Source organism: Equus asinus, chromosome 1 (genome assembly GCF_041296235.1).
Source record: "Equus asinus isolate D_3611 breed Donkey chromosome 1, EquAss-T2T_v2, whole genome shotgun sequence".
NCBI classification, from domain to species: domain Eukaryota; kingdom Metazoa; phylum Chordata; class Mammalia; order Perissodactyla; family Equidae; genus Equus; species Equus asinus.
The window spans coordinates 183994860-184021376 of NC_091790.1; the positions used below are offsets into that span (position 1 = coordinate 183994860).

At 38.3% G+C, this 26517-nt stretch overlaps 1 protein-coding gene across 2 annotated transcripts in view; it reads left to right on the forward strand.

Moving 5' to 3' along the window:
- NRF1 (nuclear respiratory factor 1) overlaps positions 1-26517 on the forward strand; it is a 124826-nt gene that overhangs the window by 19762 nt on the left and 78547 nt on the right. Inside the window, exons 1-2 of one of the 2 annotated variants that reach the window (XM_070513294.1) lie at positions 20964-21157; positions 22828-22882. The exons of the other annotated variant lie outside the window; for it this stretch is intronic. Coding sequence (XP_070369395.1) covers positions 22877-22882 — 6 coding nt within the window. The 5' untranslated portion in view covers positions 20964-21157; positions 22828-22876. Of the gene's footprint in view, positions 1-20963; positions 21158-22827; positions 22883-26517 lie in introns of those variants that run through there. 2 annotated transcript variants of the gene reach the window in all.

The following is a 26517-nucleotide window of genomic DNA, read 5'->3' on the forward strand; positions in this document are numbered from 1 at the left end:
AACCCTAATGTAAACTATGGCCTTTAGTTAATATTGGTTCATCGATTGTAACAAATTTACCACACTAAAGCAAGCTGTTAATAGAATAGGGAGGGCCTGGAGAGGGGGTATATGGGAACTCACTGTACTTTCCACTCAGTTTTTCTATAAACCTAAAACTGCTCTAAAAAAACTGTTAATGTAAAAAATACTTATGTCAAAAATCAACGTTCCTATAAGAAATCACGGTAAAGGTGGGGGACAGGGATTTTCAGGCACAGTCAGGAGCTTCTCCACACGAAATCACCATAGCCTATAGTTAGATGCTTCTGAATGGTTTTGTAGTTATATAATGTTATAGTTTACATGTGATATATATATATTTTATAGTTTACATATAAATATATGTTCTTCAAATGTAGTTTATATATAATATGTACATAATTTGTAGTTAATAATAATTATACATTCAAATGTATTCAGCATAATATAAGATGCCTGCTGGTGGGGAGAGACTGAAGAAATTAGAGGGGTGGGTCAGCTTCATCTGATGAAGAGACATTGTTGCTGGGGAGCTTTCCCAACACTGCCACTGGTGAGAGAAATGCCAAGACTTTTGCTTTCTCATCTTAAATAATGATTTGGTGGAGCTTATGTTTGCCAGCAGTAGCCTATGGTGGCACTTGTCTCAAACTGTCATGCTCTTCCTGCTCCCTTCCCCCAGTGGCATGGTATACTAGTAAAGGTCTAACTAAAAAGTGCACATCAGTTCAAAGGCACTTAGGCCAAAAGACATTCCAATACAGTTCAGTAATCAGTGCTTTCCACAGTGACATCTAGTTGCCAAGAAAAGATAAAATTATAACACTTCCTAGTATTCTGGTTTAAATAGCAAATACTCATTGCAGGCTTTTTTTTCATTTTTTTCTCAGACTACTTTTTTAGAGCAGTTTTAGGTTTACAACAAAATTGAGAGGAATGTACAGAGGTTTCCTGTTTACCCACCCTGTCTCCACACATACATAGCCTCCTCCATTACCAGCTCTACCCACCAGAATGGTACATTTTTTACCAAGGATGAATCTACATTGACACATCATAATCACCCAAAGTCCCTAATTTATGTTAGGATTTACTCTTGGTGTTTTATATTTCTGTGGGTTTGGACAAATGTATGGTGATGTATATCCATTATTATAATATCATACAGAGTATTTGCACTGCCCTAAAAATCCTCTGTGTTCTGCTTATTTACCCTGCCACCCCGACCCTCAGTCCTGGCAACCACTGATCTTTCTCTTGTCTCCATAGTTTTGTCTTTTCCAGGATGTCATATAGTTGGAATCAAACAGTATGTGGCCTTTTCAGATTGGCTTCTTTCACTTAGTAATATGCATTTTAGATTCTTTCATGACTTTTCATCGCTTGATAGCTCTTTTCTTTTTAGTGATGAATAGTATTCCATTATATGGATGTACCACAATTTGTTTATCCATTCACCTATTGAAGAACATCTTGGTTGCTTCTAAGTTTTGGCAATTATGAATAAAGCTGCTGTAAACATTTGTGTGCAGGCTTTTGCGTGTACATAAGTTTTCAGTTCCTTTGGGTAAATACCGAGGAATGTAATTGTTGGATCACAGAGTAAGAGTATGTTTAGTTTTGTAAGAAACTGCCAAATTGTCTTCCAAAGTGGCTGACATATGTATTTTTAGATTGTGCATGCTTTTTCAAAAACACATTAGTCACATATGTAAAGGAATGCTTGTCCTGTGATAGGATAATGCCGTTACGAGCAATTGAGGTCTTAGGGCTGGTTGTCCCTCCATAAATAATACCAGCTGATTGTACTTTTCTTGTTCTTGTCTGCTTTCTCTTTTATTTATTTGTTTCTTTCTTTTGGTATTGTCCTTACTCTCTTTTTCCTGCTTTACCGCTTCTCCTGCTTTGACCTACGGAATGAGAATAGTGTACAGATTTAGCAGGCAAAGCAAGACAAATCTAAGTCCTTTCCCAGAGTCTCTTGGCTGTGTTATGGATTGTTGGAAGGGCAGCAGTCAGTAAACATGTTGTTGCATGATTAATCTCAGAGATTAATATTTCTTCAGAGATAGGAATAGAGTAGTACATTAATAAAATCTGCATTCCTTTGCGATTTGTTAATAATAAGGAAACTATAAAATGTTTTAAGACCCTGATAGAAGAATTTTGTTTTTTTCCTAAATTTCTCCAGGAAAGCCTTTCAGTTTCTACTGTTACAGTTCTCAAAGAGGAACAAACCTTTGGTTAAAGCTAGTTTTATACTGTGTATGTAATTCTGTTTGTGTGTGCATTTGTACATACTCCCAGCTGCATCAGAATTGTGTATTAATAGATTATATTCTCCCAATAGGTGAAGGGCAAGGATGGTATCAAATCTTATCTGGTGTATGTATCCAGTTCACCTGAGACAGTCTTCCTAATATACACCTATGGACCCCATGGTGCAGAATCTCCTGGTGCAGAATCTTAGAGGTTTTTTTTTCTCTTTTACTTTCTGCATGTTAGTTTGAGTCAGGAGGAGCACAAGGCCCACTTCTCCAGTGCCCCCAAGTGGTTGTCTATGCTTTGGATGAAAATATCTATTGATGGGGGAGCTTACTGCTTCCTGACAACCCACTCGTCTTCACATTCTTGTAGAAGAATGATCTGTTGCCCAGAATTCTGCCCTATCTACTCCAACTTCTTACCTACTTTTTCTTATTAGGGCCACATAATATTTATGATTCCTCTTCCTCATAATAGTCCTTTGAGTGAGAGGTCATTTTCCTAAAGCTTTTTATTCTTTAAGTTTAAGACATCTCTGCTTTTTCCAATTGTTCCTTAAAATATTAGGCCTGTTGACAGTCCCAGTGAAACGTAATTGGGGTTTTTCTGCATCTTTAAAAAATAAAGTGCCCAGCACTAAATACAGGTGTGGTCAGCCTGCAACAGAAAGCACCTTTCATTATCCATGTGTTAGATTTGTTGTCATATAGTGCTTGTTCCATACTAAGTTTAGTGTGAACCAGGACTCCTCAATCTTTTTTTTCTGTGGTGATGACAAAAGTCTTCATCATTCTGTGTTTTTCTGCAATGGTTTTTTTTAGACTAAAGTTCAGAATGATGTGTTTATGACTATTTTCTTTTTCTTTTTTCTTCTCCCCAAAGCCCCCCAGTACACAGTTGTATATTCTAGTTGTGAGTGCCTCTGGTTGTGGCATGTGGGACGCTGCCTCAGCATGGCCTGACAAGCGGGGCCATGTCCGTGCATGAGATCCGAACTGGCAAAACCCTGGGCCACCGAAGGGGAGCTCCTGAACTTAACCACTCGGCCACGGGGCAAGCCCCTGTTTATGACTATTAAAATTTATCCTGTGGGATTTTGCTCATTATTTTATGCCATTGGAGTCTTTTTGGAATTTGATTTTACCATCCAAGGATGGACTTCACTATCCCTTGCATCTCTAACTACCTACTTGATCAACATATCTTTTCTGTCTCTTTTCAGTTTCCAAAACTACCCCTCTGTTGCTGCCATTTTTCCACTTGTTTTTCTCTGTGGCAGTTTCCAGCTTGTGTTACTTTGATGGATATGGATGGCTAAATGTGAACCTCAGACAATAGAAAAACATAGACATTTGCAAAGCCACTGGGGAGTTTACTGTGCTTGAATCATGTTGAACATCAAGAAGCTTTATGTATCTTTTTCTTCTGACATTTATTAATTTTGATTATGTATTATTCTTTTGGCATTTTGGAGCAAATTTATCTGTATTTTAAGCTTTCTCTAAACTTTTCTATATATATTTGAAAAGCTTTCAGGCCCTAAAGACTGTGTTTATAATACCTAGTATATAACATGACCCAGGGCCAGTCTGTAAAGCAGATGTCTCAGCAGGAGGCTAATCTCTGGGCCTCAGTTTCTCAGTGCTCAGTGGAAGACTTGCATGAATCAGGGGGTTTCCACTTGTGCTCTGTGGAGTCCTAAGGAGCCTCAGAGGTACTGCGGGAGGTGAGGGGGATGAACGGCTATAGCTCTCTACATTGCCCAGCTCCTTCAATAAGAGAGATTCCACTTTTATCTCATGTTTTGAGGTTCCACACAGGATTCTGTTTAAAGAAAGGGTTTCCAGAGGACATTGGGGCAGCTTTGCCAGTCTATATATGTGTCTTTTTGATTCCGTGAGCTTGGAGGCCGCCCTCAGAGTTTTCATTTGGTGAAGGGTGAGAAGGGCTTATTATGCTATTTTTCTTTTCTTTGCCAGACCTAGAAATAACCACCCATCCTCCACCCCCATTATAAAAGTAATTGCATACTTAGTATTTTAAAGGGAGAAAAAAAAAATCTATAACACAAGTAAAGTCTTCATAATTTCATTCTGCACAGAAGAAAAGCATTCTTAACAGTTTCAGTATATCTTTCTAAATTATTTTATTTGCCTATAACCATATCTATACTTTTTGTGTGTGTATGAGGAAGATTGGCCCTGAGCTAACATCTGTTGCCAATCTTCCTCTTTTTGCTTAAGGAAGATTGTCCCTGAGCTAACATCTATGCCAGTCTTCCTCTATTTTGTATGTGGGACACTGCCACAGCATGGCTTGACAAGTAGTGTGTAGGTCTGCACCTGGGATCCAAACCTGCGAACCCCGGACTGCCTAAACAGAGCACGTGAACTTAACAACTACGCTGCTGTGCTGATCCCTTTACTTTTTTTTTTTCAATGAGACTGTACTCGTTGTAGCAGATTTTTTTAACTTGTTTTTTTCAATTTCCAACAGTATGTTTTGGATGTTTTTCTGTGTTAATGCACATCGTCAGTCTACTTCATCCTTTAGTATTTCTATAATATTCCTCTGTACTAATGATTTGTAGCTGTGCTAAGTCAGAGTGAATATTCCTTGTTGCACAACACATGGAATCTGTTCTAAAGTATAACCGTAGTTTTATTTACATATTGCTACTGGCAGACTCATTTTTTTTTCAATAGTTTCCTCTTTATTCACTCTTTTGGGGGTTGTGATATTTGTTTCTTTTTCCAGTTGCTTCCCTTTTCTCTGGCTTGATTACAGATCAAGACCTCAGAAGTATTATCCCAATCAAGCTACAGATGCAGATAGCCCTTTTCTTTTAGGCAATCACTCCAATTTAATGTCCCCTTTAATGGTTATAAGTCTGTTCTTAAGAGCAAAATCTTGGCAGCCAGAATTATACTTGACACATTTATTCTAGTATATTACTGCTGGTGAGAAAAGCAGTTGACTTGTTTTGACCTAAGTGAGCCTAGTTCTAAGAGACTAGGAAGGTGGGTGACAAGCAGCTTTTGGTGCTTTGACAGCCAGCTGCAGGATGTCTATTGTGGCCATGACCAAGCGGCTGCTGATAAATGTACATGGTAAATTACATCTGATGGTCCCTTTTCCCCTTCTGCTTTTTAGAATTTTATGAAAGATCACATGAGAAACTGGTAGTGAGAAAAATATTTCTTATTCTTTTAGGATGATGATTATCTTCTCTGTATGGTGTTCTACAATTTTTCAAATAACTTAGACAGATGCAACATTTGATAGTCATGGAAAAAGTTTGGTGAATTCTCTTTTTTTGAACAGGAAATATAGTGTAAATGTTATTTAGGTAGCTTTTATTTCCTTAGAAACTTAGGATAGCATTTCTTCCCCGCCCCATACCCCTTTTAAGTTTAGATATATCTTGTACAGGTTGAACAAATTCTAAAATGGAAATGTTATTCCTAGTTTTAAGTGACGTCATTTTGATTTTATATTCAAACACTTTGTAAATTCCATTCTTGGAACATATGTGCTTTTTTACTTTTCTCTAACCCCCTCTCCTTATCTAGGATTCTAAGATGATTTTTCCGTCTTACTACCACGTCTGTAACTTCGATTATATGCTATCCTAACTTTAATTTTGTAAGTAATTCAAGATACAGTTTATTTTAATGGATTACTCAAAAAGTAAATATGAGGATTTTAATTTTTGAATGGGTACTATTCAAATTTACATATCTGACACTTTTTGAAGTGTTTATGGTAGGGACCATTATTATCTTATGCCATTTAGAAAGGTTTGTTTTATTTGTTATTGTTTACATCACAAAATCTCTGAGCACTATTTATCCTTGTCTAAAATGTATTTCATGTATCCTTGTCCAAGTACTTTAGGAAGTTCTGATTTCTCATTCATTCAGCAAACAAATTTGAGTGATTATTGTGAACCTTGAACACGCATAGGTGCTGGGTTTAAAGCACTGAGTAAAACCGAAAAATCTTTACCCTCGTGAGCTTACTTTCTAATGGGTTGGGAAAAAGGAAACAAATAAATATTACATCAAGTGCTAATGAGGGCTATGGGGAAAATGGTGTCAGCTTGAGTTTGTCTCCATACTGTTCAGAAGAGTAATCCTCAAAAACACCAACTTTGCAAGTGGAAATGTGGATTGCATATATAATGGACTTTTGATTGACTATTGTAATTTGAATGGATTCCCATATTTATTGTCTGTTCCCTTTCATACGATTTTCAGTTTGACAATTGTGTTAATAACTCTTAGTGTGGTTCTATTTATTGTTGCTTAAATAATACCTTCCATAGTCCTTTGCAGTTAAAAAACATTTTCACATTTCATTTTTTTAAGTGCCTATGGCATAATAGTTATGTTGAACCATATGAAATTGCTGATATTTGACTGTTTTGGACCTATAAAAAGCAATTTCTTATTGTTCAGTCTACTGTGCTATACCTACTTTTAAAAATGAAATGTGGGGCCAGCCCTATGGCTGAGTGGTTCAAGTTCTGTGTGCTCTGCTTTAGCGGCCTGGGTATGCAGGTTCAGATCCCAGGTGCAGACCTACTCCCCTCATCAGCCATGCTGTGGAGACATCCCACATACAAAGTAGAGGAAGATTGGCACAGATGTTAGCTCAGGGCTAATCTTCCTCAAGCAGGAAAAAAAAAAAAAAAGAGGAGGATCTGCAATGGATGTTAGCTTAGGGAGAGCATTCCTCACACACAAAATTTCTTTTTTAGAAATGTTAACATGTTTTGTATACTGTAAAGCACTATGCACATTACCAAGATTTAAAGTTTGCGTCTGTCACTCATTCCCTGTTTGCTCTTGAACAATTACTTAACCTTATTGTGCCTCGTTTCACCATATGTCAGTGAGGATAATAATAATACTTGATAGAGTTGTGAGGATTACATTATACATTATAATGAGACTATATATGTAAAAGTGCTTAGAAAAGCACCTAGCACATAGTAAGGGCTTAATAAAGATTAGCTGTTACTACTGTTACTTCTGTATGAGATGGGCATTATCAGTCTCAGTTTTACAGATGATGAAACAGAAGCTCATAGAGACTTTATGATTTTATTCCAATATTATACAACTAGAAATCAAAACCAGGCATTTCTGACTCCAAGTTCTGGCTTCTTTCTGCTTATACTACAGCTATCTCTTAGGAAAAGATAGAAAAGAAAAAAAGAAGAAAGAATATTGATATAGTAATTTACGGAGCAGGTTCTTGAGTCTCTCCAGCATGTTACTTTAACTTACTTATGTAGTTATTTTGTTTTCATAGACTCTTTTGGCATCCATAAAGAAAAATGTTTGACAGAAATTTGTAAACTGAGATATGATAGGCGTTGTGACCTAGTATTATATTGTTACCTTAGAAAAGGAAATAGTGGTACTTTTATAATTGATTTGTCGAGAAGAGAATCTAAATAATGAATTTATAAATACTGTTGACCTCAGTATTTCTAAGAAGGTAAGTGCAGTTCTTAATTATATTCTTCAAAAAAGGAGCAAAAATACATGTTAAAAAGCAGTTAAAAATTGTTTTTAAGATGTGGCTAAAAGGCATTTAAAAGCATCTAAAAACAGTTTTAAAAAATGACATGCTTAACCCACCAATTCACAGCATCCTACTCAGCATTTTCTTGTAGATATCTAATGGGCATCTCAGTTGCTCCTCTGACATTCATTCCCATCTCAGTGTCTATTATGTTCTTCCAGTTGATCAAACCAAAAACCTTGGAGTCATTTTTGACTCTGCTCTGTCACTCTACCCTGCATCCAAATTGTCGGGAAATCCTGGCAGCTCTACCCTCAAAACCTGCAAATTCTGACTACTTCTCACCACTTCTATTGCTGCTGTCCTGGTCCAAGCCACGCTCCTCTTCCAATAGCCTTTAACTGGTCTTCCCACTTCCACTGTTTCCCTCCCTTCAGTCTGCTCTCACTAATAGCCCAAGTGACCCTTTAAAAATATAAGTCAGAAAACCAGATCACATCTTTCCCCTGCTCAAAACCTTCCAAAGACTTCTCATCTCATTGAGAGTAAAATCCAAGGATCTTATGTGGCCCTCAAGGCCCCACTAGTCTAACCCTGGCTAACCTCTCTGACCTCATCTGCTGCTCCTCTCCTAACTTAGGGTGCTTCAGGCACGAGGGCCATTTTGCTGTTCTTTGATCACACGAAGCACCCTCCTGTCTCAGCATCTTTGCATTTGCTGTTCTTGCTGCCTGGGGTACTCCTCCCCAAAGTATTTCATGCTTTCTTCCTCACTTCTGCAGATCTGAGCTCAGATCTCTTGTCAGAAGGGCATTCCTTGACTAGCACCCTCCCTGATCCCCATGTCCCCTCTCCCTAAAGTATTAAATATATATTTGTTTATTGTTTATCTTCCTCTGGCAGGATGTAAAATCCAAGTAGGCAGGGACTTTTTTTGTTCATTGCTGTCTCCTCTGTGTCTACATCAATGCTTGACACACAATAGGTGATTATCATTTTTGTATTGAATGAATGAATGTATTGAATCTCTTGGCAAGTCATTGTCTCAACTCTTCTTTCACTGCATTTGATATTGTTGACTTCTGCCTTCATTTGGCTTCCATGACACTACTGTCTCCCGATTCTCATTTTTCCTTCTAACTCCGTCTCATTCTTTACATGTGGGGTTTTTATTCTTCCTCTGTATTCTCCTTTGAATATTCTTCAGGTTTCCTGGCTGCTTGTATTGTCTCACTTTACATATTATTCCTGGTCAATTTTATTCATGCTCTCTGCTTTCTTTATCATCTCCTTGTTGATGAGTCCCAAACTTTCACCTGCATCACAGACTTCCCTGCATCACAGCTTCAGGTCTGGATATCTGTTCAGACAGCTCATGTGAATATTTTCACGCACTGTCTTCCTTTGCAAATCTGCTCTTTTACTGTTCCTTGCCTAGGTTAATGAGTCATTCATTAACCCATCCTGGACTTACCTTTCCTTCGCTGCTCACATCCAGTTGTTCACTGAGTCCTTTCCATTTTCACCACCTAAATATTTCACATGTGCTTTCCATTCCCACTATCTTAGTTCAGGCCCTCTAGCACACCCCTGTGGACCATTGAATTAGTTATCTGACTGGTTTGACTGGCCCCAGCCTCAGTCCTTCCCAAGCCATTCTTCACATAGCTTTGAGGAATGTTTGCTGAATGCTACTCATCACCTTTAGCAATGCTTCCACCCTAGAACCCTAAGGGTGGCCAGAAGTTATTGCAAAGGGCTTTTGTGACCTATGGTTTTCTGTAGGCTGAGTAGGTAATACTGTCTCTCAAAAGTATTTCTTAAGAGTTTTCAAATAAACTAAGTAATTTATAGTATACTCTTTTCATTATCTGTTTTTCTGAATAAATATGACTATCATGTATTAGAGGTTTCCTTTTCTTTCCTTTTTTCTTTTTTGGTTGTTATAAAAAGATCTTCATAATATTGAGTACTACTGAGCTATAAGATGAAGTACAAATTACTTTGGACAGCATATAAGGCCCCCACCATCTGTCCTCCCCCCAGTGAACCTCTGGTGTACTCCATGCTTAGTCATGGTCCATATGCCATACTGGTTCCTCTGCTCCAAACACTTCACCCCACTCCCCTGCAGCCACCAACAACACTTCTCAAATAGCTATTTCATAACAATCTTTCCTGATCAGAATAAAATCCAAACTCCTTTCCATGCCTACAAAGGCCTTACGTGATTTTTTTTCCAATCTTGTGGATTTTCCACTTTTCCCACTTTTCACCAGGCTCTTCCTATGGCTGCCTTCTTATCCGTTCAGGTGGCAAATCAAATGTGCCTCATCAGAGACCACCCCCTCCCCTCTAGCCATTTTCTTATCATATTGCCTTATTTTATCTTCTGCATAGCACATGTCATATCTTGAAATTCTTTATTCCTTTATGTCTTTGTTATGGCTCCCTCCACCAGAATATAAGTTTTTTAAGGTTAGGGACCCTACCTTCTTGTTCATCACTGTGTCTTCGCCTATAACCCAGTCCTCAGTAAATATGTGTTGACTGATTGGATTACCTACCCTTCCCTTTGAGCCCCACTCTCCCTGTTATTATCTTCCTTAGCATTTGTATATTACATTGCAGACTCTCTGTTGCTGTTAGAGTTTGCAACCTCTGGTGCTGGACCGAACAGGCATTGTAAATGAGCGAGGCGGCCCAGGAGTAGACGTCCTGAAGAGAACTTACTGTTGATAGGAGCGTGTTCTGCTTCTCTAGCCAGTAAGCTGTTGTCCAGTCTGTAATGATAGTAACGATTAGCATTTCTTCGGGGGGGCGCTCTGCTGAGTCCTGTACTTTTCTATTTCATTTCATTTTCACATCAATACTATGAGGAAGGTATTAATACATTATCACCAGTTTGTAAGTAGGGAAACTGAGACACAGAGAGAGGTTAGGTAACACCAAACTAGCCAATGACTCTCCAGCCCAAGCTTTTAGAGAGGAGAATTTTTTTTTTTTGAGGAAGATTAGCCCCGAGCTAACATCTGCTGCCAATCCTCCTCTTTTTGCTGAGGAAGACTGGCCCTGAGCTAACATCTGTGCCCATCTTCCTCCACTTTATATGTGGGACGCCTACCACAGCATGGCTTGCCAAGCGGTGCCATTTCCGCACCGGGGATCTGAACCGGCGAACCCCATGCTGCCGAGAAGCAGAACGTGTGAGCTTAACCGCTGCGCCACCAGGCCAGCCCCCAGCCCAAGTTTTTAACACAGTACTGCTTCCTGTTGTTCCCACATCTTCCTGATTTTTCAAGAGAAATCAGAAATCTGGAATTTTTATGCTATTTCCGTATTTTAAAATGTTGGGAATTCATTCACATTTAAAAACCAAACAGGGGCCTGCCCGGTGGCCGAGTGGTTAAGTTCACACACTCTGCTTTGGCGACCCAGGGTTTCGCAGGTTCAGATCCTGGGTGCAGACATGGCACCATTCATCAAGCCAAGCTGACAGCATCCCACATAGCACAACCAGAAGGACCTACAACTAGAATATATGACTATGTACTGGGGGGCTTGGGGAGAACAAGAAGAAGAAAAAAAGATTGGCAACAGATGTCGGCTCAGGGCCAAACTTAAAAAAAAAAAAAGACCCAACCAAACAAAAAACACTGCAGACCAAACAGGTATGAGGGGCTGCTCTGGTTTATATGGTCTTTCTCTGACTAGACCTGGAGCTGCTTATGGTCCTACCCTTAATGTCCTGGTCCTCGAATGCTGGATGGATAGTTACATGAGCGGGTGCAACAGCTGTCTCTTCTTCTGCCTCACTTTCTTGCTCCACAATAAAATAAAATGAAATAAAGTAATGCCTTATGTTTCTGTAGCATGTTGCAGTTATAAAGTACTTTCATATGTGTTGACTTTTTTAAAAAACCCTCAGTTGGTACTGCCACTACCAAACTATGTGTGTATTCCTTAGTCCTCCGTTTCGTGGTGGATCAGAGGGAGTAAAACAGGAAGTAAACCAGGAAATGATGAGTGTTGGGCTCCCTTCTCAGCCTGCTTTTCAATATTTATCAGTATTGCTGTTGCCTCACCCATCTCCTTATGCCCAGCTCCGTGTGTGAGAAGGCATGCTTTTAAACATGGAGTATTACAGTCATCTCTGGGTATCCACGGGGGATTGATTGGTTTTAGGACCCCAGTGGATACCAAAATCCACGGATGCTCAAGTCCCTCAAGTCAGAGGGCCGACCGTTCTTATTTTAAATTAGTGAGGCAACGAATACACATTGTACACAATACAAACTTGTACACAATTTATGGAAAATGCAGTAGATCCTGGCATTTTGCTTATTAGATCTTAACTCTTTTGCACATACTTGATTTCCAGTGATTGATCTGGTCCCCATTTTTATTTCCTTCTTTACAAACTTATATAAATAATAATCTATATAAATAATTTATATAAATCATAATGACTTTCATATTTAAAGTTTAATTAAACAATCTTTGTAAAATGGTGTATAATGTTTACAGAGTAAAAATGTGTGCATGATGTCCATTTTCCTCAAAAAGTCCCTTGTCCTCCTCTTTTTTAAAAAAAAAATAATTTTGTTCCCTTTCCATCTACTGAAAGTGAGAGTTGGTAATTAGCTAAACCATTTAATATGGGTGCAGGAAAACATGAAATCAGAGCGCCCTGGTGCTCACAGAAGACCACAGCTTCAAAAGGCATTGCTTTGGAAACTTCATGAATTGCGTTTATTCCTGTGGCTGGGAACCATGCTGCCAGACCCCTCAGTTTGTAGGAACTAGTCTTCAAAGTAGCTATATCCTCCAAGGCAGTGATGGGGGTTGTGAGGTAGGGGCAACCAGGGGCGTGTTAGAGGGACTAAAATGGGTTACTACAGGTGCAGTTTGAAAAATCACTTCAATTCATTATGCGTATTATTTTATAATACAGATTCACTGGACCCTCAGTAAAACCCAAATTTTGGCTTGAAGATATACACATGATAGTGTGAAACAGCAGTGAAGGAGCGCAAGCCAATAATGGTTAGACTGTGCTCCAGGACAAAGGTGGGTCTCTGATGGAGCAGATGGAGCACTTGATTGGAAGGCAGGAGATGTGGGTTCGAGCTTTGGTTTTGCTGCCAACTAGAGATGTTGACTTTGAGTAATTCACTTAGCCTTTCTGGCTCTTAAAATCTGTCAAACGAGAAAATCAGACTAGATGGTTTCCAAGGTCTTAGGTATTTTGTTTGCCTCTGGCTAAAGAAAAGCTCTGTGAGCAGTTGGCTTTGACCAGTTGTCAAGAAAGAAGGATATAGTTAGGGGAGCTGAAGTGAGTAGTCACAGATTTTTCAGCCAGCCTTTATCTGTGCTTCCTAACAAGTCAAATAGGAGAGGAGAGCTTACGATTAAAAAATACAAGTCTCGCCTCTTCTCTTTTCTTCCCATCCCTAGCCCTACTGTCTAGAGACAACGTTTAAAAACTATTAGGGGCCGGCCCAGGGGTGTAGAGGTCAAGTTCATGTACTTTGCTTTGGCAGCCCGGAGTTCGCAGGTTCGGATCCTGGATGTGGATCTATGCACCACTCATCAAGCCATGCTGAGGCAGTATCCCACATACAAAACAGGGGAAGATTGGTGTGGATGTTAGCTCAGTGAGAACTTCCTCAAGCAAAAAGAGGAAGATTGGCAACAGGTCTTAGCTCAGGGCCAGTCTTCCTCACCCAAAACAAACAAACAAAAAACTATTTCATTATTTCTGCCTTTAGTTTCTCTTGGAGTTACTTCCATAAAGCTTAATAATATGAGTAAACTTGTGTTTTCTGATTTATCAACTTTAGACAATTTCTGTGGACTTTTTTGATATGAAAAATAAGAAATTCACTTTTTCTACCCCCTCCTCTACCTCCTATTATTTGATATTTATATTATTTTTGAAAGTTTATTATTTTTATAATTATAAATGGTAAACTTATTTTTGATCCATCAACTTTCAATAGGGTTTCATCTTGCCATTTTGTAAATTGGGGTTGTGAGTGCCCCTGCACTTCCCTCTTACATTCCCCCTTCTGGGAGCTGTACTTTACTTTTACATTATCAAGATTAATATTTTCATTGTGTCCTCCACCCACCACTAAGTGTTATGTGCTTATCTTAATGTTTAGATTGCTTTTTTACTGCATTAATTTTCTATGCCTGCTATAATAGCGTATCCAGAAGCATAACTGGATGATTACTCAAAGTTTTATGTCCTTTCAAAGCCAAGGAAATAATCAGGTATGTACTTAAAGGCTTAGCTTAGTAAACCATTCATTTACTCATTTATTCAGATATTTATTGAATATAAGAAGTGTCATCACAGTACTGTGTATAATAGTGAAAAATTGGAAACAACTAAGATAATAAACTTTAGGGAATTAGTAAAATAACTTTAAAATGCTCTGTAAACAGTAAAAAAATGATGTAAAATGTTAGTAACATAAAATTTATTCTATATTAAATTTTTAAATATTTATAAAGCAGTATCTATATAAAACTATATATAGTCTCATTTGTGTTTAAAAAAACAAAACCAACCATGTAAAAAATTTGGGGGGAAAATGCTAGAAGCATGTATACCAAATTAACTTGGTAATGTGCCTATCTCAGGTGGTGATTTCTGTTTCTTTTTTGTTTTTTTCCTGATCTGTATTTTCTCAGTTACCCAAAAAGAACATATGTCACTTCTATAATAATAAATTTTTTTAACTAAAGATAAAAAATCAGAATTGCCAGTCAGTGTTTTTTTTTTGCAACACTAATACTGAAATATGCTGGGAGTACCTGACAAGAATTTAGTAAATATTTGTGGAATGAATGAGAGAATAATTGAATGGCAGAGATTCCTAGATCTGTAGTATTGTATATGAATGAAGTATATACTTCATAATTGTATCTAGAAACAAGTTCAAGTTCTAGTTCTCAAAAGAAAAATCACACGTTGTCACACAACTGTCCGCCAGAATCTGAGAAACAGCTTTAACTGAATGTTGGTTGTGTAATGACAGAGCCAGCAGGATTGAGGCCCACCACAGAAGCAGCCAGGCAACAATGCTATATTTTACAGAAAGCAGGATCTGAATAAAAGTGTCCTTTGTGCTTGTCTGAGACTGAGGGGTGGGACTTGTGGCAGTTTATGTTATTTCTCCTTAATGGAAATTGAGGCAGCCTCTAATCCTGCTATCACATGACAACTACTTATTTGATTTTTGGTAATTTGGAGAGCAGCTGTGGACAAATGATTTTTCTGCAAAAAGAGCCAGCTGCATTCTGCATTCTGCCCCATTTGCAAATGCCTGGGCATACTAAACTTCCTATCCACCAGTTTCTAATCCAGGGATAGCTTCAGCAACTCACCTGCCTTTTATTGATATTTGCAGCTGTTAATAAGTATCTGAATATCTGAATGCATTTTGTAATCTTTCTTATCATTGTCATCAACATTCACTAGGTACCTTCTCCATTCAGGGCACTGTGCCAGACACAGGATTGTAAGCTGTAAGGTGTTGTATAATGTGGATAGACTACTTTCCTCTTTGGCAGGTGGGTCAGCATTAGTGTCCTTAGAACCACTCTATTTTTTAGCAGATTAAATTACAGTGTAAAGAAAGAATCTGGTGTGGCGGCAGCAGAGAGCTTTGTTCCTTTCGTCTCCAGATTTCCTCCTGAGTCTGCTGTCTGGGTGTTCGTCGATGTCCCCTTACGATGCCATCTACTTTCACAAGCTGTTGCCTCTGCCTGCAGTCCCCCTCTTTAATTCTGACAAACTCCTGGCTGAAGACTCTGTCTTCTCCTTCATGATACCTACTCGAAGTCCTTGAAATCCTTTCTTCTCAGTGCTCCCTTAGCCCTTGGTGATTAGCAAGGGCTAATCTTTTTTTTTCTTTTTTAAGGAAAAGGCCTTTTTAAAAACAAAAGCCTTCTTACTTAACTTTATTAATTTGCACTTATTTTTTTTAAGCTCTTGTAACTCAGAGTCTTAAGAAACAATCAAGGAATTGGGTAGGTAGGGTGTTCTATGATGAGTAGAAGAAAGCTTTACTTTTGATTGTAAACACCTGTAGGGCAGAGGAGAGACACTGACAGTCTCTTTTCTGTCTTTGCAGTGTTGAATTATCACAGGAGACAGATTGGCTTGAATTATTGTATGAACCCACTCTGTTAGAAATTTCTTTAACAATGATTAGAAGCAAGTCATTTCAAATAAAGCTTGACATGCTGCAAAAAAAACTGTCAAAAAAACAAACAACAAAGGAAGCAAGTCATACAAAAAACTTAAAAATAGAGTGTGGCACTGCACTGTTCAGTGTGGTAGCCCCAGCCACAGGTGACCATGTATATTAAAGTTAGGTAAAACTAAGTAAAACTGAAATTTTAATTTCTTAGTCACAGTTGTCACATTTCATGTGGTCAGTAGCCACATGTGATTAGTGGCTACTGTTTTGGACGGTGCAAATTTAAAACATTTCCATCATTGCAGAAATTTCTCTTGGACAGTGCTGATCTAGAACCTATAGAAGAGTTGACATATTTTAAAGCAGTTGGTGCAGTAGATTCATCTAACTGTTCTTTTCTGTGGAAGGATGTTTGTTCCAGTTGAAGGATTTTAAGCAACTGGAAATTCCTTGCTTTCTTTACGTTTTTCTTTGCTCGTGGCACCCTCTAGTGTTTCAGCTTTGGTATAGCTATATCATCTTTATCGTGAATATCTATATTGTGAAATAATCTGTGATTTGAATCCAAGAACATTGAAATATTTTGAAACTTTTTTTTTTTTAAGATTTTATTTTTTCCTTTTTCTCCCCAAGGCCCCCCGGTACATAGGTGTATATTCTTCATTGTGGGTCCTTGTAGTTGTGGCATGCGGGACGCTGCCTCAGCATGGTTTGATGAGCAGTGCCATGTCTGCGCCCAGGATTTGAACCAACGAAACACTGGGCTGCCTGCAGCGGAGCGTGCGAACTTAACCACTCGGCCACGGGGCCAGCCCCGAAATATTTTGAAACTTTTGTGTGTATATGCATTTTTCTAGGCAGGAGGTCTGTGGCTTTCATACATCCTCAGAAGGGTCCATACTTCAAAAAAGGTCAAGAACTACTCTCTGATAGAAGTCCCTGTATGGTCAAAACTCCTAGTTGGTGATTTATAAGCATTTTTCTCCCAAGATAAAAATAAGTGATGTAACTTTCTCTTTGGCATTTCTATGCTTTACCTGTCTTTATGTGGAATAGCGCTCATTATATACTGCGTCCCATTTTAAGCCCTTTTATAAATATTAACGTATTTGGTCTTCACAGTAATTCTATGAAGTAGGTTCTATTTATTTTCCTCATTTGACAGATGATAAAACTAAGGCATAGAAATCAAGTGAAACTTGTCTTAGGTGCTAGTGAGTGGCAGAGCAAGGATTTGGATCCAATACTCTGGCTCCAGAGTCTGTACTTTTAACCACTCTGCTGTAGAAGTGAGGATAAGACTTTAAGCAGATATGAAGTAGAATGGAGAGGAGACTTTGAATACTCTTGAACACTTTGGGTCCAGTTGTGTAATAAGAATAAAAATAATTAAATCACTGCAAGCCATGCTAGAAATTATAGTTAGTACTTATTGTTGATTTTCAGTAGATATGTATAGATCTGTGTAGTCTGCCAAGACTTCAGAGTGGTAGATGAGGGTCTAAGCTGCCATTGTTATCATATTTTCTTTGGTTTGTACAGACACTTAACCTAGTCTGTTCATTGAATAATATGACAAATCTTTCTGTGACTGTTTGTCACTTATTTCCATAAGAAGGCATTTATTGTTTTACTGTGATGTTGATTTTGAGGTTTGCTGGGATGTTAGACTTATTAAGTACCTTAAAGAATAGGTAAGATAGTCTCATAAACAGATAAAAATTTGTATTTATATCTCCTACTTCCTTTTATGTCTGTACCCCCTTTTCACTTCTAAGTGTCTAATTTCTCTCTTCATAAGGCATTTTATACTAACTTAGCCTCTTTTTAATGATTCATCTAACTCAAGATTTTGTATTCAACTTCCATCAGTGTATGGAAACAAATCCTAGTGGTGGTCTTATAAAAATGTCCTTAGAATCACTTTATTGACATTATAAAATGTCAATACATTTTATGCTATTGACTTATACAAGTTAATATACAGTTTTGCTGCTTACCAGCACTCTGTGAGTAATTTCTGATGAGGGTACGTATTTTCTTCCCTTTCTGTCACTCAGAGCCCAGTAAACCATGTGAGGTATTTCAGAGAATTTAGTTCTGGGAATTGGTTACGCAGGTGTTGGAAGACTAAAAGAGCAAAAGGTAGACACTGAGGTAATCCAGATATTAAAAAGTCTAGGAAGCAGCTACCACCCTTAGGGCTGGGGGAACAGAAGAGAAGAACCTTGGAGCTCAGAGGGCCTCCCACACAGCTGGTAATCTGACCTCTGAATGAGATACCATGTGGCTGGTGCTCATCCACCAGGGGAGGGGAAGCTGGGAGACGAAGCTCAATTTTGATAGGAATGAAAACAGCAAGGAAATCCCTTCTCCTCTCCTCTTCCCGTCTCGCACTGTTGCCTCCCATTGGCAAAACCTAACAGGAAGCTGGCAGGCAAGTCTGCTTAACAAAGGTTAGCTGACCCAGCCCAGAGGTGGGTATGGAGCAGTTCAGAACAAGTGAGGACTGGAGGGCATGGAAGTGAGAGACAAGAGGTGAATAGCCAGCACAACCTTATACGGGAATTACAGAAACTGTGATTGTCTGGGTTGAGCTTTAGTAATTGAAATGTGCAACCAGTTACCCCCAAGTATTTGTTAAGGAGCAAATTATGATAGCTACTATTCATAGAGACTTTATGGAGCCAAGTGATGCCTTGAGTGAGCTAACAACATTGTTTCCACAAAACCATCCACTCATCCTTCAGTCATTATGAAGTTGCATGGTAAAGCCTGTTTTTCTCACATATTATATAAAAGCATAATTATTAACTGGATTCTTGGGCTGTTATTAATGTTAATGAGCATTTACAAATTTTGTCAACATATTGGAATGAAAAATATGTGATTGCAGTCATACAAAATTTTGTTAGTTTCAGATACTCCAAATTAGGAAGTTAGTCTTGCTATTCTAAAGTAAGACTGTTTCTAAACTTGAACTCTGCTTTCTTAGCATAAGAAAGGGACTTGATTTTTCTAGTGACAATTTGCTCTAGCATGTCATTTAATTTTAAGTTTCAAAAGGATTAGTTTGGGGGCTGGCCACATGGCCAAGTGATTGGGTTCGTGCACTCTGCTTTTGTGGCCCGGGGTTTTGGCGGTTCAGATCCTAGGCGCGGACCTAGCACCGCTCATCAAGCCATGCTGAGGTGGCGTCCCACATGCCACAACTAGAATGACCCACAACTAAAATGTACAACTATGTACTGGGGGGCTTTGGGGAGAAGAAGGAAAAATAAAGTAAATAAAATCTTACAAAAGGATCAGTTTGGAAGGTTATATTACAGTTATTTGTTTTTAAAGTTTATTTTGTTGAAAGTCATACATTCAACAATGAAAGTAATACATTCATATGATAAAAGATCAAATGGAAGGATTTATAATAAAAATCAGTGGCTTTGTGCCACACTCTTCCCTTACCCACTGTCCCACTTTTCAGAGACGTTTACTTTAACTGTTTTTGTTTATAGTTTAACTATTTTGTTTATTTACCCGCTGTCCCACTTTTCAGAGACGTTTACTTTAACTGTTTTTGTTTATAGTTTAACTATTTTGTTTATAGTGTTATCAAACAAAAATACTTCTATAACTTTAAATAATATGTCTATACCACTTTTTCTTGATTTATCAAACTTGGACATTTTTTGACTTCTTCTGTAGCAGGATTACTTCACAGTATTGTCTTCCTTCCCGCTCTATTTTTCATAGTTACATCATAGTACTAATTTCTTCCGTCTGCTCTTAATAGCATCTCCTGACCCCCTCACAGTGTGAAGATAGGACCTTAGTGCTTGCTCCTAGCTATTCCTCCACCTCTCCGCCCCTCTCCTACCTCATGTCTCTCAGCCTTATCTTTGCTTTTATATTGTTGTAGTTCATAACTTTCACCTGTTTTGTAGTATATTTAATTTTCTGTAGTTTGGAGTTGGAGTCTGAAAATGGAAGACAGTAAACTGCTTCATGATTGGCTTCATTTTTTTTTCTCTGTAGAGCTCAGTGGTGTGAGAAGATATTTTTTCCCTGCAAGTCCTTTAACACCCTTGGGCTATTTGAAAGAGAATATTACGAGGAAGGCCAAATGGATTCTTCTTGTCTTAAGCTCCATTTATTACTCAGAATTAAGCCACATTTTCCCTTGATTCTGCTTTCACTTTGACTTTCTTGTGCAGTTTTTAAATTTTTCCTATTGTGATGAGATTTTGGCCCATTACCCTTTGTCCCCCCAACAATCAAATGCTATCGTTGACTTTAGGCTTTTTTGAGAAAGGCTGTTCTGTTGGGTGAAATTTCTATCCTAAGTATGAAGTTTAGATCCTGGACCTGTCCAGGAATGTAAGTGGAGGCTCTGGGTTTTCCTGCGCCTGGTTTGGACTGTAGATCCAGGCTTTCTCTGAGACTTTCCCTTAGGCAATTCTTGCAGCTTCTCTTTTGATGTGATAATGCTATTGATTACACTAATGCCTTCTTTTACATTTAGTTGCACCTTAATTAGATTTCCTTGCCTGCTCTTCTTCCTACTTTGATTTTTAAAATACTCTACACTTAATCTCATCCATTTTGTGTGGATTAGACTAGATTTAACTCCCTTGGACATTGCATCCAAATTCCAATAGCTCCGTAGATATTATTGACTACAACTACCAGGGTGCTCTGGGACAAGAAAATCTGTTTTTCTGTGCTCTCTTCCATTATCTTTCAGTCCCACTGTTACAGGCCTAGAATGGCAAAGGTAGGAACCCCTCTGTACCAAACTGCCCCCTCTCCAACCATTACAGTTTTTTTTTTTTGAGGAAGATTAGCCTTGAGCTAACTGCTGCCAATCCTCCTCTTTTTGCTGAGGCTTACTGGCCCTGAGCTAACATCCATGCCCATCTTCCTCTACTTTATACGTGGGACGCCTACCACAGCATGGCTTTTGCCAAGCGGTGCCATGTCCACACCCAGGATCCGAACCATCGAACCCGGGGCTGCCGAGAAGCGGAACCTGCAAACTTAACCACTGCACCACCGGGCCGGCCCCTCGTTACAGTGTATGTAATAAAGAAGAACCTTCAGATGAAGCACATGTTGACCCCCAGGTGATGATCCACGCTAAGAAGGAGGTTTTAGTAAAATTGCTACCATGTTATCTTATTGTTTTGGGGAATGATTTTTTAAAAATGGAGTGCTGACTGATCTGCTGCCCGTCACTGGCTCTGGGTGATATAGACAGATATGCCTTTTATTTGGATGTGGTGTTTAGAGTCACAGGGTCATTTTGTGTTGCCTGTGCTCTCATTTTGCTTTTCCTATCTGTTCAGAGGAATTACTGTCAGGTCCATTTGCTGATTCTCTGTTTTGTGCACTCTCATGAAATTATGTTAGGGGTGTTGGTTCCCTATAGTTTCCTCATTTTATGTCTAGGGGAACAGTATTTCAGTTGTCAGAGTTAATATAATGAGGAAGGGCTTTGTAGATGCCTGACTCAAAATCTTTTCCACACAATTAAGAAAACCATATCCTCAGAGGTGGATATCCTCAGAGATGGATGTCTCATTTAAAGATGAAGAAATTGAGGCCCAGTCCTTGTGAGACTAGTCAGGTAATGAGTCAAGAAGGATGGAATCATAAAGACATGGGAATTCTGGCATCATCATAATAATTAATGTTGAGCATTTCTGTGCTGGGTACTGTGTTCCTCACTTTATCTAGATCATCTCATTTAATCCTCACATCCTTTTGAGGATAGGTGCCATCTTGTTTTTCTTTCATTAAAAAAAAGTTTTGAAATTGAGGCTTAGAGGTTAAGTAACTTGTCCAGGGGTTCTGGATATCTAGTAGTAGTCTGTGCTGGTTTTAGAGTTCTTATTATCTAATATGTTTTCATCTATTAGCAGTTCCTGTACGTTTTGCTTTCCAGAGAATCTGACTCCTTGTGGGTGAAAGCTAAAATGCTTCACTAAAAATGACTTCGGTGGGGTAGGGCATGATGATCTCCAGCAATATGTGTATGCCAGTCATATCTGCCTTTAGACGAGCTGTTTTATTTATTATTATATGAAAACATTGAAAGTGTCGTCTACAAGTATCCCACTCTGGTTCAAAGAAGTCTGAAATAGCTTTTTATAGAGTGTAGTGATGGAAAATGGCTAGAGGCTGAAAGGTGGGATGGGGAGAGAGGTAGAAAGAGATGAGGCACTCGGCAGAAGTGACAAGCCTGTGAAGCAGACAGCCTTATTGATTTATGCTGTGAACTGCATTCTGGAGAAAAGAATTGAAATCCATTATGCCAAGTGCATAGCGTACAAATCCCTTTGAAAAGCAGTTAGATGCTATCTAATCCCAAATCATTGAAAAACAATTTTGAAGTACCCAGAATTCTAAAATGCCCTAAGCAGTTTGTCTCTTAGACTAGAAGAACAGTGAAATGGATGGAAAAATAGCATTTTAGTGGTGTCTTCCTCTAATATATTATGTTTAATTATGTGACTTAAATAGTGTGTTAAATTGCATTTTAGATATTTACAAATCTGGGGGTAGGATGTATTCCCCTTGAATATTCTGAAACACACCAATCATAGGATGTGGAAGAATCCTTATCAGGTATCTCTCTTTAAAATTTTTTTTATTTTGACATAATTTCAGACTTTTAGAAAAGTTGCAAAAATAGTATAAAGAATTCTCTTTACTCAGATTTCCTAAATGTTAACATTTTACTATATTTTCTTTATCCTTTTCTCTCTCTGTTAAATACATACTATTTTACCAGGTACCTCTTCAAAAGCTCCATTTGAAGAAACAAGGATTCGAGTTTGTTCATGAAGGTATTATGCCACACAGAGATACAGGGCTGGGATGACCTCAAGCAGAAAAGAAAGTGTGGGAAAGGGGTTCAAATTATAGCTGAATGATTCCTAATCTTTTTGGATTTATGGCATCCTCTGGTTGTTTCAGTTTGTAATTAAAGTGAATTTTATTTTGAAATACAAAATACTTCTTGAGATAATGTTCATGAATAGTCCCAAAGTTAAGAATCACTGGGATGAGAAGGATGTATTGTGATATGTGTAATGGTATGAGAGTGAAAAGAGATAACTAAAAGTTAAAGCAAAAAATAATAATAATAAGCAGAAATAGCACAAGACTATAGAACAGAAACCAAGAGCCTCAGAAAAGTAAAAATTTGGTCATCTACATGGGAAAAGTTTACCTGAAAAAAAAAAGAGACATAGCAGAATGAGGCTTAAGAAAGCTGTTACTCAGGAATGAAAGATTTTAGAAGTCCTCAAAGAAGGAAAAGGAGAGTTTTATGATAGTGTAGAATAAAAATGAGAGAGGAAATTTGCATGGATAGATAATTTTGTTCTTTTTACTTGTGGCCATAAAGACATATTTCTATATCTGCGTGGCTGCCCTCCCTTTTTGGTAAACTTTAGATATGCAGTGCTGTATACTATTATATGATAGTCAAATTTCAAATATATGTTTGGGGGGAGGTTATACAGGTATATATTATGTTAGCACTTAGCTTTTTAAACACTTAGCTTTTCAATATGCATCAAAATTTAAAATACATATACCCTTGACCCAGAAATTTTACCTTTAAGAATTTATTTAAAAAAAAAAAAAATCAAGGGGCTGGCCCCATGGCGTCGTGGTTAAGTCTGGCACACTCTGTTTCATTGGCCCGGTTTTGTAGATTGGGATCCTGGGGTTGGATCCCAGGCACGGTCCTACACCACCCATCAAGCCATGTTGTGGCTCCAACCCACATACAAAGTAGAGGAAGATTAGCACAAGTGTTAGCTCAGGGCTAATCTTCCTCAAGCAAAAAAAGAGGAAGATTGGCAACAGATGTCAGCTCAGAGGAAAATGAAGTAATATGCAGGATTTTTTTTTAAAAGATAATAATGGCTAGTTTTATTATTTTGCTCTAAGATTAGTCATTTGATTTTTGCACTGAAGTTAAACTGATATAAGGGGTGATTTTTTTTTAATTGTGGTAAAATATACATAACACAAAATTTATCTTAACCATTTTTAAGCGTACAGTTCAGTAGTGTTAAGTACATCCACATTTTTGTGCAACCAATCTCCAGAACTGCTTTTATCTTCCAAAAACTGAAACTCTATACCTGTAAGTAACTCCCTGGTTTCCCCTCCCCACAGCCCCTCGCAACCACCCTTCTACTTTCTGTCTCTATGAATTCGACTACTCTAGGTACCTCTTAGAAGTGGACTCATACAGTATTTTTCTTTTTGTGACTGGCTTATTTCACTAAGCATAATGTCCTCAAGGTTCATCCATGTCATAGCATGTGTCAGAATCTCTTATTTTACCTGGTTTTTTTTTCACCTTTATTTAGGTATAACTGATAAATCCAAACTGAGGGAAGTTACAGTTTTCCCACATACTCTTGTCCCCCTACACAGACACAGCGTCCCCCACCATCAACATCCTGCATCAGAGTGGTGCATTTGATGCAGTGAATGAGCCGACAGCGACACTTCGTAATCGCCCAAAGTCCGTAATTTACAATATGCTTCACTCTTTGTGTACTTTCTATGGGTTTAGACAAATGTATGCTAATGTATATCTACCATTATACTATCATATACAGTAGTTTCACTGTCCTACAAAATCCTCTGTGCTCCACCGATTTATCCCTCCCTCCACCCTACCCTTGGCAACCACTGATCCTTTTACTGTCACCATAGTTTTGCCTCTTCCAGAACTTCATATGGTTGGAATCATACAATATATAGCCTTTTTAGTTTGTCTTCTTTCACTTAGTAATATGCATTTAAGGTTCTTCTATGTCTTTTCATGGCTTGATAGCTCATTTCTTTGTAGTGCTAAATAGTGTTCCATTGTTTGGGTGTTCCACAGTTTATCCATTCACCTACTGATGGACATTTTGGTTGTTTCCAAATTTGAGCAGTTATGAATAAAGCTGCTGTAAACATCTGTGTGCAGGTTTTTTTAGGCATGTAAGTTTTCAACTATTTTGGGTAAATACCAAGGAGAACAATTACTGGATTATATTGTAAGAGTATGTTTAGTTTTGTAATAAACTGCCCAACTCTCTTCCGAAGTGGCTGGACCATTCTGCATTCCCACCAGCAATGAGTGAGAATTTCTGTTGCTCCACATCCTTGTCAACATTTGGTGGTGCTGGTGTTTTGGATTTTAGCCATTCTAATAAGTGTGTAGTGTTATCTCATTGTTTTAATTTTCAACTCCCTAATGATTTAGGATGTTGACCATCTTTTCACATGCTTATTTGCTGTCCGTATATCTTCTTTGGTGAGATGTCTCTCCAGATCTTTTGCCATTTTTTCATAAGGTTGTTCATTTTCACATTGTTCGGTTTTAAGATTTCTTTGTATATTTTGGAAAACAGTCCTTTATCAGATGTATATTTTGCAAATATTTTCTCCCACTCTGTGGCTTATTGTTCTCTTTACAGTGTCTTTCATAGAGCAGTCGTTTTTAATTTTAATGAAGTCCAGCTTATCGATTTTCTTTCACGGATCGTGCCTTTGGTTTTGTATCTAAAAATTCATTGTTGTACCCACGGTCATCTAGGTTTTCTCCTATGTTATCTTCCAGAAGTTTTATAGTTTTGTGTTTTACGTTTAAGTCTACCATCCATTTGAGTTAATTTTTGTGAAGGGTATAAAGTCTGTGTCTAGATTCATTTTTTGGCATGTGGAGGTCCAGTTGTTTCCGCATCATTTGTTGCAGAGACTTTCTTTGCTCCATTGTGTTGCCTTTGCTCCTTTGTCAAAGATCCGTTGACTATATTTATGGGGATCTATTTCTGGGCTCTCTAATCTGTTCCATTGATCTGTTTATGTTTTCTTTCACCAATTTCACATTGCCTTGATTATTATAGCTTTACAGTAAGTCTTGAAGTAGACTAGTGTCAGTTTTCCAACTTTGTTCTCATCCTTCAATACTCTGTTAGCTATTCTGGGTCTTTTGCCTCTCCATTTAAACTTTAGAATCAGGGGCCGGCCTGGTGGCACAGTGGTTAAGTGCACACGTTCCATTTCAGCGGCCCAGGGTTCACTGGTTCGGATCCCGGGTGTGGACATGGCACCACTTGGCAAGCCATGCTGTGGTAGGTGTCCCACATATAAAGTGGAGGAAGATGGGCACGGATGTTAGCTCAGGGCCTGTCTTCCTCAGCAAAAAGAGGAGCATTGGTGGCAGATGTTAGCTCAGGGCTAATCTTCCTAAAAAAAAAAAACCAAATTTTAGAATCAGTTTGTGAATATCCGTAAAATAACTTGCTGAGATTCTGATTGGGATTGCGTTGAATCTATAGATCAAGTTAGGATGAACTGGTGTCTTGACAATATTGAGTCTTCCTATATATGAATTGGAGTGCCTCGGTATTTTAGTTCTTCTTTGATTTCTGTCATCAGAGTTGTGTAGTTTTCCTCATATAGA